The 16,274-nt window shown below is 45.8% G+C and overlaps 1 protein-coding gene across 1 annotated transcript in view; it reads right to left on the bottom strand.

The window, feature by feature from the left end:
* Window positions 1-1,947: 1,947 nt before the first annotated feature.
* Window positions 1,948-16,274, bottom strand: part of LOC136871754 (chitin synthase chs-2) — a 286,502-nt gene continuing 272,175 nt past the window's right edge. Inside the window, exons 21-23 of the mRNA XM_067145304.2 lie at window positions 8,842-9,009; window positions 8,517-8,757; window positions 1,948-2,564 (exon numbers count right to left, since the gene is read on the bottom strand). Of these exons, the coding sequence (XP_067001405.2) occupies window positions 2,299-2,564; window positions 8,517-8,757; window positions 8,842-9,009 (675 nt within the window). The 3' untranslated portion in view covers window positions 1,948-2,298. The remainder of the gene's footprint in view (window positions 2,565-8,516; window positions 8,758-8,841; window positions 9,010-16,274) is intronic.

Raw genomic sequence — 16,274 nt, 5'->3', positions numbered from 1 at the left:
TTCTGGGTCACGCTAGAAAAATCGTTAATTTAGAAAACTGCGCGAAAGCATATACCTCGAAGGTAAACACACATAACAGTAAGGAATTTAAACACCATAATACTTGCTCAGTCTACCCCGACCTTCTGGTACCTTCTCGTACTGAGTAATTACACTCATTTACAGAAACTCTTTTAAAGTTCTGAGACCGAAATGCTTTACGCAAATACAAATTTAAAGACAATGTTTAAAGGTGATCTGTCCCATACTCAAGGACAACATGGCTAAAAGAAACACAGGTCGTAAGACCCTAAAGTACATCTGTCATACATACTCTGTTTTAGAGTGAAACATGCCCGGGGCGAGAACCTATTAAAACCTTACATAAACTATAGCTTAGTCCTACCCAACATATAGATTCTTTATGATTGCACTCCGCTTCCTCAAACTGTTCCTAACGCGCTACACAAGGGGGTAACTCTCTAAAGTCTTACCTCCACGTCTGGTGAGTCCTCGGTTCGAGGCCGCGGTGGACCGGCTGCAAAGTGCAGCGAGCGAGTAAGTCAGTCAGAAAGAATGACGGCAAGGTCCAGCGAGCGCTCGCCTGCCCAGCAGGTAGAGGCGCGCGCACACCCAAAGGGGAGGGGAGTTTTCTCACCAGATCGTGGAGGCAAGAGGACGATAGCCAACATAAGATGGAAAATACCCCAGGACGGGAAGAAACTTCCCTTTATCCTGGGGCCATGAGGGAATGAGGACAACGTTTTTTTTTTAAGGAAAAGGGCAATCCAAAGAAAACATAATACAATATAACATGTATAAATAACACCTGAATTCAAACAGCATGCAAACACAATTACACACAAATGAAATAAGACGAGGAGTGGAAAGAACTTTCTTCACGGTACAGTATTGATCGGTGGAACATTTTTCTTGTCTATTACATTGACTGTCGCATCTCGAAGGGCCGGCTCTAGGTATATAAGACAGGAGTGAGTTAGCGGGGAGCCCATTTGGAGCTCAGCCGTGAGTTGATTTAGTTCAATGAGCGAAGGGGGTAAGGAGTGCAGTCAGTATGTGTGTGCCAGTCTGCGGAGTGTTCACCTAGATTAGATTGATCAGATTTAAAGAACTAAGCTGCAGTATTGTGATATGTTTGCTGTTTTGTGGAGCAGGGATGAGAAAGGGGGAGCAATTGGTTGTGGCCCCATCCCATATGTGACGTCGAAGTGCCAGGGTGGCGCTTCCCGCTGCACAGCTGACGTGACGGGAGAAGGCCGGCGCTCATTGGTCAGACTCTGCTACAGTGGTTGTCATTGGCTGTTACGTTGCTAGTAGCCTCAACTAAGAGTTCTGCAGGCCAACAGATTTCTATGCCTGGAGGCTTCCACAAGCTTTGCAAGACTGATGCATCTTGAAGGGCCGGCCGCAGGTATATAAGACAGGAGTGAGTTAGCGGGGAGCTCAGCCGTGAGTTGATGTAGTTTAGTCAGCGAATAAGCAAAGGGGGTAAGGACTGCAGTCAGTATGTGTGTGCCAGTCTGCCGAGTGTTCACCTGTTGTAGCTGTCACCTGACGTCATATATAAATATGCCTTTGGGGGCCAGCTGCTGTAGTAGGATATTGGGTGTTCTGGTGCAGCTTAAAGGGACACTGGGTGCCAACGTGTGTAGCCTGCGAACGGAGTTCCATCAGAGTGCGGACAACAAACCTCATCCTAAGCTACAAGACTGTTGTGCGCGGGCTGTGCACTGTAGACTGTGACAATGCCAATGAATGTGACATAGTGGCTGAGTGAGTGTAGTGTAAGTGATCAAAGTAGAAATTTTATTTTAAAATATCACTAAAATAAATACTTGCCTGAAATGTACAGGCAGTATCTTGATCAATAACATTCACTTGATAAAATATCAGGCAGTGCATAATGCTGGAATTGAATAATGATTATTATAATCAAACTATTTTGAATCAAGATACAATTCTCTAAAAAGCTTTATTAGGCCAAATTTTATTTCTAGAAATTAAAAAAATCACAGGTCACTGGAAGAAAAAACCATTGTCTAGGCATTTAGGTTGATTCAACTTGTCATGGCAAAATCTCTAATGTTGATGCAACATTCTTCACATGGTCAGATATTCCTGAATTCATATCAGAAATGGTAAGAACTTTTTATGTTGAATTGGAAGAAATTCAGCCTCTTCTTCACCGATGCTGCCCTCCCAAATCGTTGTCCCTCCAACTAACAGAATTCCTTCCAATGTTATGTATTCTTACAGAGTTCCTCTTATCAATCTCGTCACATTCATTGTATGTTCTGTTCACTCGTCATATTGATTGTATGTTCTGTTCACATGTCTAACCCCTGGTGCTTTGACAACACCCTTAACACTAATTCCAGCAGACGATGGTTGATGCCTGGGACCACTTGCAATGTTGTTGTTTGATGTGAGACCATAATCGTTATTTGCACCCCGAGTCTTCATTTGTGACTTACGACGTTCAGCCATCACAGAATTGCGTCTCACTTCTAGAGCCTTAATAGTTTCCCTTCGTAGAGAAATTTTCTTGCCCACCATAGGTGCACCTAAAAAAAAGAAAAAAATGAATTGTAATAAATATTAGATTTCCTTTCAGGAAATGAGAATGCTACAGTTTATCAGAGGCACATCAAAAATGAAAAAATAGGAAATGAGATAATAAAATTTAATCCCATTGTTGTAGCGATTATTGCGTTATTTAAGGGACTAAACAACTTCACTGTCAACCCCAATCAAGTTTTGTTTGAATAATCTTATTTAAAATATTGAGAAGATGGTACTGTTTATAAGCAAATAATCCCTGCATAATTTTTCAAAATCTGGCAGCAAAAAGTTGGTGTTTGGATACTGTTTGTACAATGGCTGGTATAGTGCTCATGACATACAAAAGTATGGAAGTAGTTATTGTTCCATCCACGCTGTTGGCAACTTTGTTCCCACCACAAGCAAGAAGCGTAACGTGTACATATCATGTCATATACGTGGAGTCAGTTTAAATCGTAGCATGTCTTCAGAGAGGCTGGCACACAAGTTCTCAGTATTAAGACTTCATGGCTACAGAAAAGCTCTATTATTGAAGAGGCAGAGTAAATTGGTCATCACACTGTAGGAAGAAAGTACAATGTTTATAAAAGTTGGGCCATGTTATTGGAGGAAAAATAAAGCTCATCTGGATTATACGGACAAAACGAGAAAATGGGATATGTGAATATGTGACTGTAAAGGGACAGTTTGGATGTGAAGTTACGAGTGAAATGTGTCGGTTGAAATTATAGCAAGAGAGTTAAAAATTACGGGTTTTAAGGCTAGCTCCGGATGGCTCATGCATGTTTTTGAATTAAATAACCTCATCATCATCATCATCATCATCATTTCCCTTTATCCAACTGTAGCCGGGTAGGGGCAAATATGGTTCCTCTCCACTTTCTTCGGTCGTTCCACCACTCCTCCTCCAACACTGTGTCCCAGTCCAGGTTTCTTTCTATAATGCTGCGTTGGATGGTATCCTTCCATCTCAATCGTGGTCGTCCACGGCCTTTCCTTCCTTGGATTTGCATTTCCATCACCTTTTTTGGCATTCTTTCGTCGCTCATTCGCTTTATGTGCCCAAACCATCTTAGTCGGCTCTTCTCTATTCTATCATTCATTTTTTCCACTCCAATTTCTTCCCGGATTTTCTCATTCCTTATTTTGTCTCTTCTACTCTTCTGTATCATACTCCTCAAGAATTTCATTTCGGCTGCCTGTATTCGACTCTCATCCTTCTTTGTCATTGTCCAAGTTTCTGCTCCGTAAGTTGTTATGGGTATGTAATACATCTTGTACATAGTATCCTTTGCTTCCATTGGCACATCTTTGTCCCATAACATATTTCTTACACTACAGAGACCCCTGATCGTACTGGGTGGCATTCGGGGAGGATGCTATCGGGAATGGCTTCCAAACGAAGTCGTCCTTCTCAAGGTGGTCCCCCACCTAAGTCTTCAACTTTTGCTTCCCTGAGAGGTTCAACTCCCTGGAAACATGCGCAGCGTGAAGGAATGGGATCCAGCTTCCCTAGGTTTCTGGTCGCTACCAGAACCGATGGGCATGATTTTAAGCTGGTGAAGTCGATCCTTTTTAGTCGACACATCGAAGGCGTTTACGGCGAACTTGAGGACCTTAAGAAAATGCGCAACGGTAGTTTGCTTATGAAGACTCGTACAGTACTGCAAGCTGATCAGCTGCTTAAGTGCGACCACTTTGGCGAAATCCCCGTCAAAGTGGAGGAGCATAAGTCCTTGAACCTGGTTCGCGGAGTCATCTTTCACCGCGACCTTATTTTGAACACTGACGACGAGTTGATGGAAGACATGAAGAACCGTGGCGTGACACACGTCCGGCGCATTACGCGCAAGGTCAACGGTGAAGACGTTGCCACTGGTGCCTTCATTGTCTCTTTCAAGTTGTCAGTGTTACCAGAGAAAGTAAAGGTAACAACTTATCATTGCGATGTGAGGCCGTACATCCCGCCTCCTACGCGATGCTATCAATGTCAGCGATTCGGACATATGGTCTCTCGCTGTTCGAATCAGGCTGTATGTGGTACATGTGGACGAGTAGCTCACGGCGCGGAGGAGTGCACAACTCCGTACAAGTGCACTAACTGCTCCGGTTTTCATTCTCCTCGGGATCGGAACTGTGACATACCTGAGTGAGAAGAAGATCCAGGAGATCAAGACCCTGGATGGTCTTTCCTACCAGGAAGCGCGCCGTAAGTTTAATTCCACGAATACACCTGCCCGTACACTCGAATACAGCATGATAGCTCAGAGTCTTCCAGGTTCATCATTTTCAACATCGTCACCTGTGCTGATCGCTGCGCCCAAGGCGACTGTTGCTGCTCCCAGCGACGTCGCAAAGAGTAAAAGCTCGAAGGGCGGGACCACCCCACCTTCGACCAACCAGAAGTCTGTGCAGGCTGGCAGTTCCCAGCCGGCACAGCATGGGGTGAAAACTAAGTCTCCCCCCCCCCCTAGGAGGTCGACGAAAGTCGTGCCCCAGCCGGCGGAGGCGGCATCGTCGACCAGGGCTGGGAAACCATCTCCCAGCCCATCTAAACTCGAAAAAAAGAAGGGGAAGAAGAACGCCCGTCCTGAGCGCTCTCGGACTTCCCCTGCGAAGGAGAAGTCATGCCCCCCACCTGAGGGGTATGAGTCTGCGCCGGGTGGTACTCCTGCTCCGAAACCTGCGTGCTCTCCTCGTAGGGGACCCCTTCGCCCCCGAAAAACGTCGAAGTTCTGGGCGGCATCCCCGCCGTCTGTTGACGACGAGATGGATGTCGCGCTGTCCACTACATCTACGGATGTAGATGTTGATAGTCTTTAGGTTTGTGAGCATTTTATTGCTCATAACTTAACACTACTTATATCGTCCACACTATGGCATTGTTACAGTGGAATTGTAACGGTTATGACAGGCATCTTGCTGAGTTACGTCAGCTCATTAGTGAGTACGCAGCGAGTATAGTCTGTATTCAGGAGACCAACTTCAGACCCGGTCATCGTACGGTCTTGAGAAATTTTAAGCTATACTCTACAGAACGATACTATGCTCACCAGGCTTCCGGTGGCGTTGGCATTTTTGTACGTTCTGATACCTACAGCGAAGAGGTTCCATTAAGAATCCCGCTCGAGGCTGTAGCTGTTCGCGTTTCACTGCCTGTCATAGCAACAGTGTGTAATGTTTATTTTCCACCAGGCCAGCATCTTAACATAACTGATGTCGTTGATCTCATAGATCAGCTTCCACCTCCCTTCCTTTTATTGGGAGATTTTAATGCCCATCACCCCATGTGGGGCTCTGAGGCGCCTTGCCCCCGGGGAAGAGAGCTGGAAATATTAGCAACAGAGCTGGATTTATGTATTTTGAACACAGGGGAACCAACTCACTTTAGTGTACGTTATGGCACGTATTCTCGGATCGACCTAAGTCTATGCAGCCGAACGTTGGTTCCACTGTTTCGGTGGAATACACACGATGATCTCTGTGACAGTGACCATTTTCCTATTATCCTTACTTTGTTGAAGCATAAATCCGTCGAGGCTCCCCCTCGATGGATTCTTAAACGTGCTGATTGGGCAAAGTTCTCAGCACTAGCTGTCTTTAATGACAATATCAGGCGGACCGTCGGCGAGGAAGTAACTTACGTCACCCAAGTTATTCTTGCGGCTGCTGAGGAGTCTATTCCGTTTTTCTTGGGGGCTCCTCGCCGAAAACTCGTTCCTTGGTGGAACGATGAAATAGCAGCAGCCATCAAAGAACGCCGTCGCGCTCATAAACGTTACCGTCGACAGCCTACTGTGGCCAACTTGGTAACATTTAAGAAACTCTACAGAACGATACTATGCTCACCGGGCTTCCGGTGGCGTTGGCATTTTTGTACGTTCTGATAGCTACAGCGAAGAGGTTCCATTAAGAACCCCTCTTGAGGCTGTAGCTGTTCATGTCTCGCTGCCTGTCATAGCAACAGTGTGTAATGTTTATTTTCCACCAGGGCAGCATCTTAACATAAATGATGTCGTTGATCTCATAGATCAGCTTCCACCACCCTTCCTCTTATTGGACGATTTTAATGCCCATCATCCCATATGGGGCTCTGAGACGCCTAGCCCCTGGGGACGAGAGCTGGAAACATTAGTGACAGAGCTGGATTCATGTTTTTTGAACACAGGGGAACCATCTCACTTTAGTGTACGTTACGGCACATATTCTCGCATAGACATAAGTCTATGCAGCCGAACGTTGGTTCCACTGTTTTGGTGGAATACACACGATATGGCAATCGCAGAGCGACAATTACAGCAAGCTATTAGGAGGGTGGAGCAGTGGACCTTAGAACATGGCTTTCGGTTTTCTGCCGCAAAGACCTCTGCTGTCCATTTCTGTCGTCAACGTACTCTTCACCCACATCCTGAGCTTTACTTAGGAAATGTCATTCTTCCAGTTGTTGACACCGATTTCTTGGGCTCGTTTTTGACAGTAAATTATCGTGGGTGCCACACGTGCGGCAGTTAGAAGTGCAATGCACTAAGAAGCTTAACATCATGAAGTTTCTTAGCAGCTCTTCTTGGGGGGCTGACCACGCGGTGCTCCTACGATTCTATAGGGCACATATTTTATCTCGCCTAGACTACGGCAGTGCAGCATATGACTCAGCAAGACCAAGCATTCTTCTGAAGCTAAACAGCATCCATCAAGGCGGGGTTAGGCTGGCGACGGGAGCTTTCCGTACAAGCCCCATAGGCAGCCTACTCGCTGAGTCTGGTGTGCCGCCTTTACACCTGAGGCGCCAGCGACTGCTACTTACGTATGCTGCAAATTTGCGACGGATGCCACTTCATCCAAGCTATCCTTGCGTGTTCAACAATGGCAACCGTTTGTTGTACGCTGCTCGTCCTCGAGCGACGCGGCCGGTTGGGATATGCTGGGATAGCAGTTCCGAATTGTCTGACGTACCTTCGGTTCCTTGCTTTGTCAGACAACCAAGTGGGGTACCTCCGCGGGTCGTACAACGACTTGAAATAATCCTGGATCTGCACACTGGCCCAAAGGAAAACACGGACCCTTCGATTTATCGGAGGCTCTTCCGGTCCGTTGTTGGCCGCTATCCAGGTTCAGTCGTCGTCTACACGGATGGTTCAAGGACAGATAAGAAGGTGGGCTGGGCGTTCGTTGTTGACAATGATAGGTTCCTTTTTGCTTTTCCGGCAACTTGTAGTGTGTACACAGCAGAACTCTATGCTATCTGTGAGGCTCTGCGGTACGCACTGTAGAATGTTTGGACTTCATCAATGTTTTAAAATTTGGATTGTAAATTGAAACATACTGGATTGTTTAATTTATTATGTGTTGCATGTGAGCATATGTTTTTCCAATTGGATCGTGGCTGAAGATGACCCAGTGTATATGGAGTCAAAACTAGTCCCAATTATGTAAGACACTATACAAATTAATGGTATTGAATAGGTGGGCCCTTCTCTACCCTTTGATAGGAATGACTCTTATGCCTGTTTTTTTTTTTTTTTGCACTAGCATGCTGTCATGAAAAAAATCAGTAATATCCAATGGACCTCTGTGATGGAGTACAGCCAATGTTCAAGATAAGTAATTAATATTACGTCCATATGCATGGGTATAGCTAGTGTTCGATAATTCTGGATGAATTTTAATTTGTCATATTGTGGTTCGGTCTGTGTATAGACATAAAACACTTCCGCTCGTGTAGGGTTAAGAGGAAATGGTCGCCTACTTATACTTTCCCTTAAAACAATAATCGCCATCATAAACTTGTTAAATTATACAGTTCTCCCCATCAACATGTGCTCACAAAAGAATATTCTAGTTTTCTTATGCTGATTGACTTCATTTTCCCAAGCAGCATCCTAGGATATGTCGATGCCCTTTGAAAGAATGGAAGATTTTGTTAACTGAGAGTGGAGAAATTAGTTGGAACAAACCTGGAACTGCTCCATCACTCTGCATGTTGAAGAATCTCATCGTGAAGGCAGTATCCAGTGTTTCAATTGTTCTTGTTTTATGGTTTTGCTTTACAAGGTTGTGGATTGTGCGACGCCTCTCTACCTTGTCTGCACCAGAATCATCCTCATAGTCGTCATCCAGTCCTCGTAGTTGTTGCATGTCTCTGGCTATCTCCATAAAGTTTTTATTAATAATGGCATCTTGAGACATGTCTTCACCCTGTAAGAATAAGGAATGTTAACAGTCAGTGCAAAGTTATCTGCAATATTCATTTACCTGACTCATCTCTTTCAGTGTAATTACCTTCTTATTGCAGTACCAATTCAGTTCAGTTGATGCCAAGATGTGTGATAAAGTTCCAGAGCGATGGAACATCATGGCTACAAACTGGATGGCCATGATGAGTGCAAAGAAGAACACAAAAACGAGACCAATTGGTTCCAACTGGAGGTATTCTTTGGAGATATGTACCTATGAATATATGAAGATGTATTAACAGTGCAACAAATGGCAAAGAACATGTGTTGGTAAAGTATGTACCTTTATTTTATTAATCTTGTAACTATTAGAAATGATTCAATTTTCAAACAAAAATATTAAAAAATAAAAAATATCTAATTTTAGATCCAGCTTGATTATTCTTTAAATATTTCATTTATCTTTCCATGAACTCTATGGTATTACGTAAAATTCAAGCAGACATCAAAATGTGGAACATGTGCACGAAATCTGCTGTTTCAAATTCTTCCCACTTAAATCACCCACAATCTACTAAAATCCAGTGGCATGCACTGAACCCCAGCTACCCCAGCACTGCTGGGGCAAATAATTTTATATTTACTGTTACGGAGGTATCCGTGGAAGTCAGAGGTGAAAGAAGGTGCAGGCTGGAATGGGTCTAACTACAAGTCCGAAAGATGAATTTTAAAATTTAAATAAATATATTTTCAACTGATAACAATTTTAACAATTAACAATTTCCACTAGATGAAACAAAGAAAATCAGGTACAATGCAACTTTACAAAGAAAGCACCAGTTAAGGGGTCCTTACAAATTCTGGGCCATGGGCCCACATTCATCAATCCTGGAGCTCTCAGCTCACAACCACAAAATACCAAAAGGCAGAAAACCCTTAATTACATGGAGCTCTTGCTCCTGCTTAGTAATGTCAAGCCTCCTAGAGGCACCTTCCAAAATACCAGAAAGAGCTGACCTGCTCTCAATTTTACAAGCCTATCAAAGGCTACAACAAACTTTACTTCTAACTGCCCTCAAAGCACACTCACAAAGAAACAGGGGTATTTGTACCCAACCTACAGGGCTTTCGAATGAAGAAAAAAAAACATCAGGTTAAGTTACTGGCCCAAAGTACAGAAAGGACTGGACGCGTGAACTTGCACTCCTAAATACACATTTAAAACCTAAGTGGCGCTAGGCTTATACACAGGGGCTAATTCCAAGCTAGGGAGGTGACTCGTACGAGAAACTTTAATACATTAAGGAAGAGAAGAAACGGACACGAAAAAGTAGTCACGTCAAATTCAAATGAAGGGGACCTCGAGAGGGTAAAGCACTCTCTATCTCCGAATTAAAGTTCAAGAAAACTGAAGTTTACCACAAAAAGGGTTTACATGTTTAATAGTTTACATATTAAAGGTTTCGAACCTTCCCCGAGAGTTAAACTGTTGAGCTAGCAAGAAATAAAGATGTTAAAAGGCCATTTACCTTGTTGAAGAGCTGCTGCCAGAAGAAAGAGGCGCTTCCCGCCCCCTGCTACATATTCACACACTGAATTAGATGTTATACGAGTGGCCCGGAGACAAGAAAATCAGCACTTTTATACCCTCGTGGAAAATTCTAGACCTTTCAGGAATGAGAAGACACACCCACTCAATTTTTATTGGTTGACTAAGAGTTACACATGGAAATTCGAAGAAGAAAGCTATGATTGGAGGAAAATTAATTACAGAAATTACTGATTGACTACATTCAAAACAGGCGGAAGGAAAGGATTAATATTGCCAACCAACAAACCACAGAACAAAATTTAGTAAAGACAAAACTTATGAATACAACATTTCTCCAAGAAGGTTTATTCCTTTACACCAGAGTGCGTAATCATAGTTTTTGGTAGAGACATCTGTTAGAGAATGTCCACACTTCTTGACCAATGAAAAACAAAAGCAAATCAAAAACACACAGTGACATCTTCTGATAAACAGTAGAGTTGATTCCTTTTTTAAAGTTCAGAGCTTCTCCTGTAGAGGAGTTTCAATTGGCACAAGATTTGAACTTGCGTCGTAGAGGTGTACCGCCCGGTACAGACCTCCCCCCCCCCCCCCCCCCCCGAAAGTCCTTCCAAGGGGTGACACAGAAGAAAAAATATGTTTCCAAAACAAAGTCCAATTTTGTTGCTGATTGGTTGAAGAAGAATTTAGAAGAGAAAATACAACCTATCAGTAGTCGGAGGTCACTTAAGTTGTTTGATATAGATGGGTGGGAATAGTTTAAGTCCAGTTTTAGAATTTCTTTGTAGTAGTAGAATTGCGAAACAAAACATTAATTCATGGAAGTAATATTTATCTAAGTCCACCAAAGGTTGATTTGAAGCAAAAAGGTATTAATTGCAGAAATAGTGTCCATGAAGCAAAAGAAGTACATTAGCTGCCGAATAATTTTGACGGCAAGACCTGCCGCAGCTGCCTGTGTCCAGTGGAGGCCGCTCGGACCCTTCAAGTACCCTGAGACCACGAACATACTACGATGGCGTAGCAGGGGGAGAGGTGATACTCCCACGTGGCGCGTCCCAGGTGACGGATAGGGGGGTCCTAACCGGCTTGCCGTCGGACTTGAGGGAAATAAAATACCTCTCGCGGACCAAACACACGACCCCCTGCGGGTGGGGGACGCACATGTAGAATACACCCGCGGTACCTCCTGCCTGTCGTATGAGTCGACTAAAAGGGGCGACCTAGGCGCGGACATTGATTGCGGTTTGGTATAACGTGTTGGACCTTCTGTGGATGGGAGGGGTCGAGTACATTCACAGGTAATCCCTGCCTGTCGTAGCAGGCGACTTAAAGGGTCATGTGGCCATGGTCCCCTCTTAATTTTTTATTATTTTTTCGAGGGTCAGATGCAGACCATTCTAAATTTTGATGTGCGTGCTGCTCGGCGATGGAGCTCCTATGTGTGCGACTACGCTCGAAAGCCCGTGCCAGCAACCACCCAGGACGCGGCAGGTGGGAGTGTCATGTACCCGGGCAGTAGTATCCGCCTGACAACGCAGGTCCCCGCACAGCCGAATGCCAGAAGGACATATTATTATTAATTATTTTTATTTATTTATCTTATATTTAGTGCTCTGTACACGCTATGGGGTACATGCTATTGCGGGTGACTGGAGGAAGGGAGCCCTAGTGCTCATTGCCTCAGTCATCCCGTATTAGGCATCGTCCAACATCGGACCCCGGGCAGTACCTGCTATGACCAGGTGGGTATTGCCTTGGCTGCTTGGTTCGGCTACAGAGACCCCCTGATCGGAGTGGGTGGCATTCGGGGAGGAAGCTATCGGGCATGGCTTCCAAACGAAGTCGGCTCTCTCAAGGTGGTCCCCCACCTAAGACTTTAACTTTTGCTTCCCTGAGAGGATCAACTCCCTGGGAACATGCGCAGCGTGAAGGAATGGGATCCAGCTTCCCTAGGTTTCTGGTCGCTACCAGAACCGATGGGCACGATTTTAAGCTGGTGAAGTCGATCCTGTTTAGTAGACACATCGAAGGCGTCTATGGCGAACTGGAGGAACGTAAGAAAATGCGCAACGGTAGTTTGCTTCTAAAGACTCATACAGCACTGCAAGCTGATCAGTTGCTTAAGTGCGAGCACTTTAGCGAAATCCCCGTCAAAGTGGAGGAGAATAAGTCCTTGAACCTGGTTCGCGGAGTCATCTTTCATCGCGACCTTATTTTGAACACTGACGACAAGTTGATGGAAGACATGAAGAACCATGGCGTGTCACACGTCCGGCGCATTACGCGCAAGGTCAACGGTGAAGACGTTGCCACTGGTGCCTTCATTGTCTCTTTCAAGTTGTCAGTGTTACCAGAGAAAGTCAAGGTAACAACTTATCGTTGCGATGTGAGGCCGTACATCCCGCCTCCTATGCGATGCTATCAATGCCAGCGATTCGGACATATGGTATCTCGCTGTTCGAATCAGGCTGTATGTGGTACATGTGGACGAGTAGCTCACGGCGCGGAGGAGTGCACAACTCCATACAAGTGCACTAACTGCTCCGGTTTTCATTCTCCTCGGGATCGGAATTGTCCGATATACCTGAGTGAGAAGAAGATTCAGGATATCAAGACCCTAGATGGTCTTTCCTACCAGGAAGCGCGCCATAAGTTTAATTCTACGAATACACCTGCCCGTACACTCGACTATAGCTTGATAGCTCAGAGTCTTCCAGGTTCGTCATTCACAACCTCGACACCTGTCCAGACCACTGCGCCCAAGGTGACTGTTGCTGCTCCCAGCAACGTCGCAAATAGACATAGCTCGAAGGGGGGGACCACTCCACCTTCGACCAACCAGAAGTCTGTGCCGGCTGGCAGTTCCCAGCCGGCACAGCAAGGGGGGAAGACTAAGCCTGCCCCCCTAGGAGGTCGACGAAAGTCCAGCCTGTCTAAACTAGAAAAGAAACAGGGGAAGAAGAGCGCCCGTCCTGAGCGCTCTCGACTTCCCCTGCGAAGGAGAAGTCATGCCCCCCATCTGGGGGATATGAGTCTGCGCCAGGCGGCACTCCTGCTCACAAATCTGCGCGCTCTCCTCGTAGGGGACCCCCTCGCACCCGACAAGCGTTGAAGTTCTGGGCGGCACCCCTGCCATCTTTTGATGACGGAATGGATGTCGCGCTGTCCTCTACATCGACGGATGTAGAACTAGATAGTGTTTAGGCTTACGAGCATTTTGTCGCTCATAACCTAACACTCCTTTTATAGTCCACACTATGGCACTGTTACAGTGGAATTGTAATTGTTATGACTGGCATCTGGCTGAGTTACGTCAGCTTATTAGTGAGTACGCAGCGAGTATAGTCTGTATTCAGGAGACCAATTTCAGACCTGGTCATCATACGGTCTTGAGGAATTTCAAACTGTACTCGACAGAATGATACTATGCTCACCGGGCTTCCGGAGGCGTTGGCATTTTTGTACGTTCTGATAGCTACAGCGAAGAGGTTCCATTAAGAACCCCTCTTGAGGATGTAGCAGTTCGCGTCTCGCTGCTTGTCATAGCAATAGTGTGTAATGTTTATCTTCCAGCAGGCCAGCATCTGAACATCAATGATGTCGCTGATCTTATAGATCAGCTTCCACCACCCTTCCTCTTATTGGGCGATTTTAACGCCGATCACCCCATATGGGGCTCTGAGACGCCTTGTCCCCGAGGAAGAGAGCTGGAAACACTTCTAACAGATCTGGATTTATGTATTTTGAACACAGGGGAACCAACTCACTTTAGTGTACGTTACGGCACATACTCTCGCATAGACGTTAGTCGATGCAGCCGAACGTTGGTTCCACAGATTCGGTGGAATGCACACGATGATCTCTGTGACAGTGACCATTTTCCCATCATTCTTACTTTGTTGAAACATAAACCCGTCGAGGCTCCCCCTCGATGGATTCTTAAACATGCTGATTGGCCAAAGTACACATCACTAGCTGTCTTTAACGAGGATGTCAGGCGGACCGTCGGTGAGGAAATAACTTACGTCACCCAAGATATTCTTGCTGCTGCTGAGGAGTCCATTCCATTTTTCTCGGGGGCTCCTCGCTGAAAACTCGTTCCTTGGTGGAACGATGAAATAGCAGCAGCCATCAAAGAATGCCGTCGCGCTCATAAACGTTACCGTCGACAGCCTACTGTGGCCAACTTCGTAACATTTAAGAAACTCCGCGCTAAGGCACGAATTCTTATTCGACAAAGTAAGAAGGCTTCATGGGAGAGATATGTGTCGTCCATGACGTCACATACTCCATCATCTCAAGTGTGGACGAAACTTTGATGAATTTCGGGTATTCAGGGATCATCTGCTGTACCGGGAATTTCTATTGCAGGCAGTGTCGCCTCTGATCCCCTCGCGATTGCTAATCATCTCGCTAGTCATTTCGCGGATGTATCTGGCTCCGGGAATTACAATCCCGATTTCCTCCCTCTGAAGCGGGAGGCAGAACGTCATCACCTTAGTTTTGCCACCCAAGCTTCAAGGACTACAACGTGCCCTTTACGGAGTGGGAACTCCGCAGCGCCTTAGCGCTTTGCAAATACACGTCTCCTGGACCGGACAACATCCATAACCAGATGTTGAAACACCTTAGTGATGATAGTTTACTATATCTCCTTCGTGTGTTCAACCGAATCCGGACAGAGGGTGATTTTCCATCTCAGTGGCGAGAGGGCATAGTCATTTCTGTCCTCAAGCCTGACAAAGATCCTAAGTATGCAGGAAGTTAGAGACGGATTTGTCTTACAAATTGCCTGTGTTAGCTATTTGAGAGGATGGTAAATCGCAGACTTGTGTGGTGTCTGGAGAAACAAGGACTCTTGTCCGAGTACCAATGTGGATTTCGAGCCGCTCGATCCACCACAGACCACTTGGTACGCCTGGAGAGCTCTATTCAGGATGCTTTTCTCCGCAAACAGCACTTGGTAGCTGTTTTCTTTGACTTGGAGAAGGCCTACGACACCACCTAGCGATATGGCATCCTTTCAGTCCTGCATCAATGGAGATTCCAAGGTAACTTGCCGGTATTTATTGCGAATTTTATGTCCCTCCGTCTATTCCGTGTCCGAGTAGGGAGGACATATTTACAATACCACGTTCAAGAAAATGGAGTCCCACAGGGATCGGTTCTTAGTGTCACTCTGTTCGCGATTGCCATAAACGGTATTGTCGCTGCTGCTGGTCCAGCCGTAATACCGTCCCTATATGTGGATGATTTTGCTCTGCACTATAGCTCGTGCAGTATGGCAGTCGCAGAGCGACAGTTACAGCAAGCTATTAGGAGGGTGGAGAAGTGGACCTTAGAACATGGCTTTCGGTTTTCTGCCGCAAAGACCCCCGTTGTCCACTTATGTCGTCAACGTACTCTTCTCCCTCATCCTGAGCTGTATCTAGGAAATGTCGTTCTTCCAGTTGTTGACACCTACCGATTTCTTGGGCTCCTTTTTGACGGTAAATTATCGTGGGAGCCACACGTGCGGGAGCTAAAAGTGCAATGCACCAAGAGGCTTAACCTCTTGCAGTTTCTTAGCAGCACTCATTGGGGAGCTGACCGCGCGGTGCTCCTGCGATTCTATCGGGCACACATTTTATCCCGGTTAGACTAAGGCAGTGCAGCATATGGCTCCGCTAGACCAAGCGTTCTTGCGAAGCTGAACAGTATCCACCACAGCGGGGTTAGTTTGGCGACGGGAGCTTTTCGTACTAGCCCCATCGCTAGCCTGCTCGCAGAGTCTGGTGTGCCGCCTTTACACCTGAGGCGCCAGCAACTACTACTTACGTATGCTGCAAATTTGCGACAGATGCCACTTCATCCGAGCTATTCCTGCGTGTTCAACAATGGCAACCGTTTGTTGTACGCTGCTCATCCTCGTGCGACGTGGCTGGTTGGGATACGCTTGGATAGCAGTTACAGGTTGTTTAACGTACCTTCGATTCCTTGCGTTG

The sequence above is a fragment of the Anabrus simplex genome, chromosome 4 (genome assembly GCF_040414725.1).
Source record: "Anabrus simplex isolate iqAnaSimp1 chromosome 4, ASM4041472v1, whole genome shotgun sequence".
Taxonomy (NCBI): Eukaryota; Metazoa; Arthropoda; class Insecta; order Orthoptera; family Tettigoniidae; genus Anabrus; species Anabrus simplex.
Note: the sequence above shows the minus strand (reverse complement) of the source record. Positions and strands in the feature narration are given on the sequence as shown.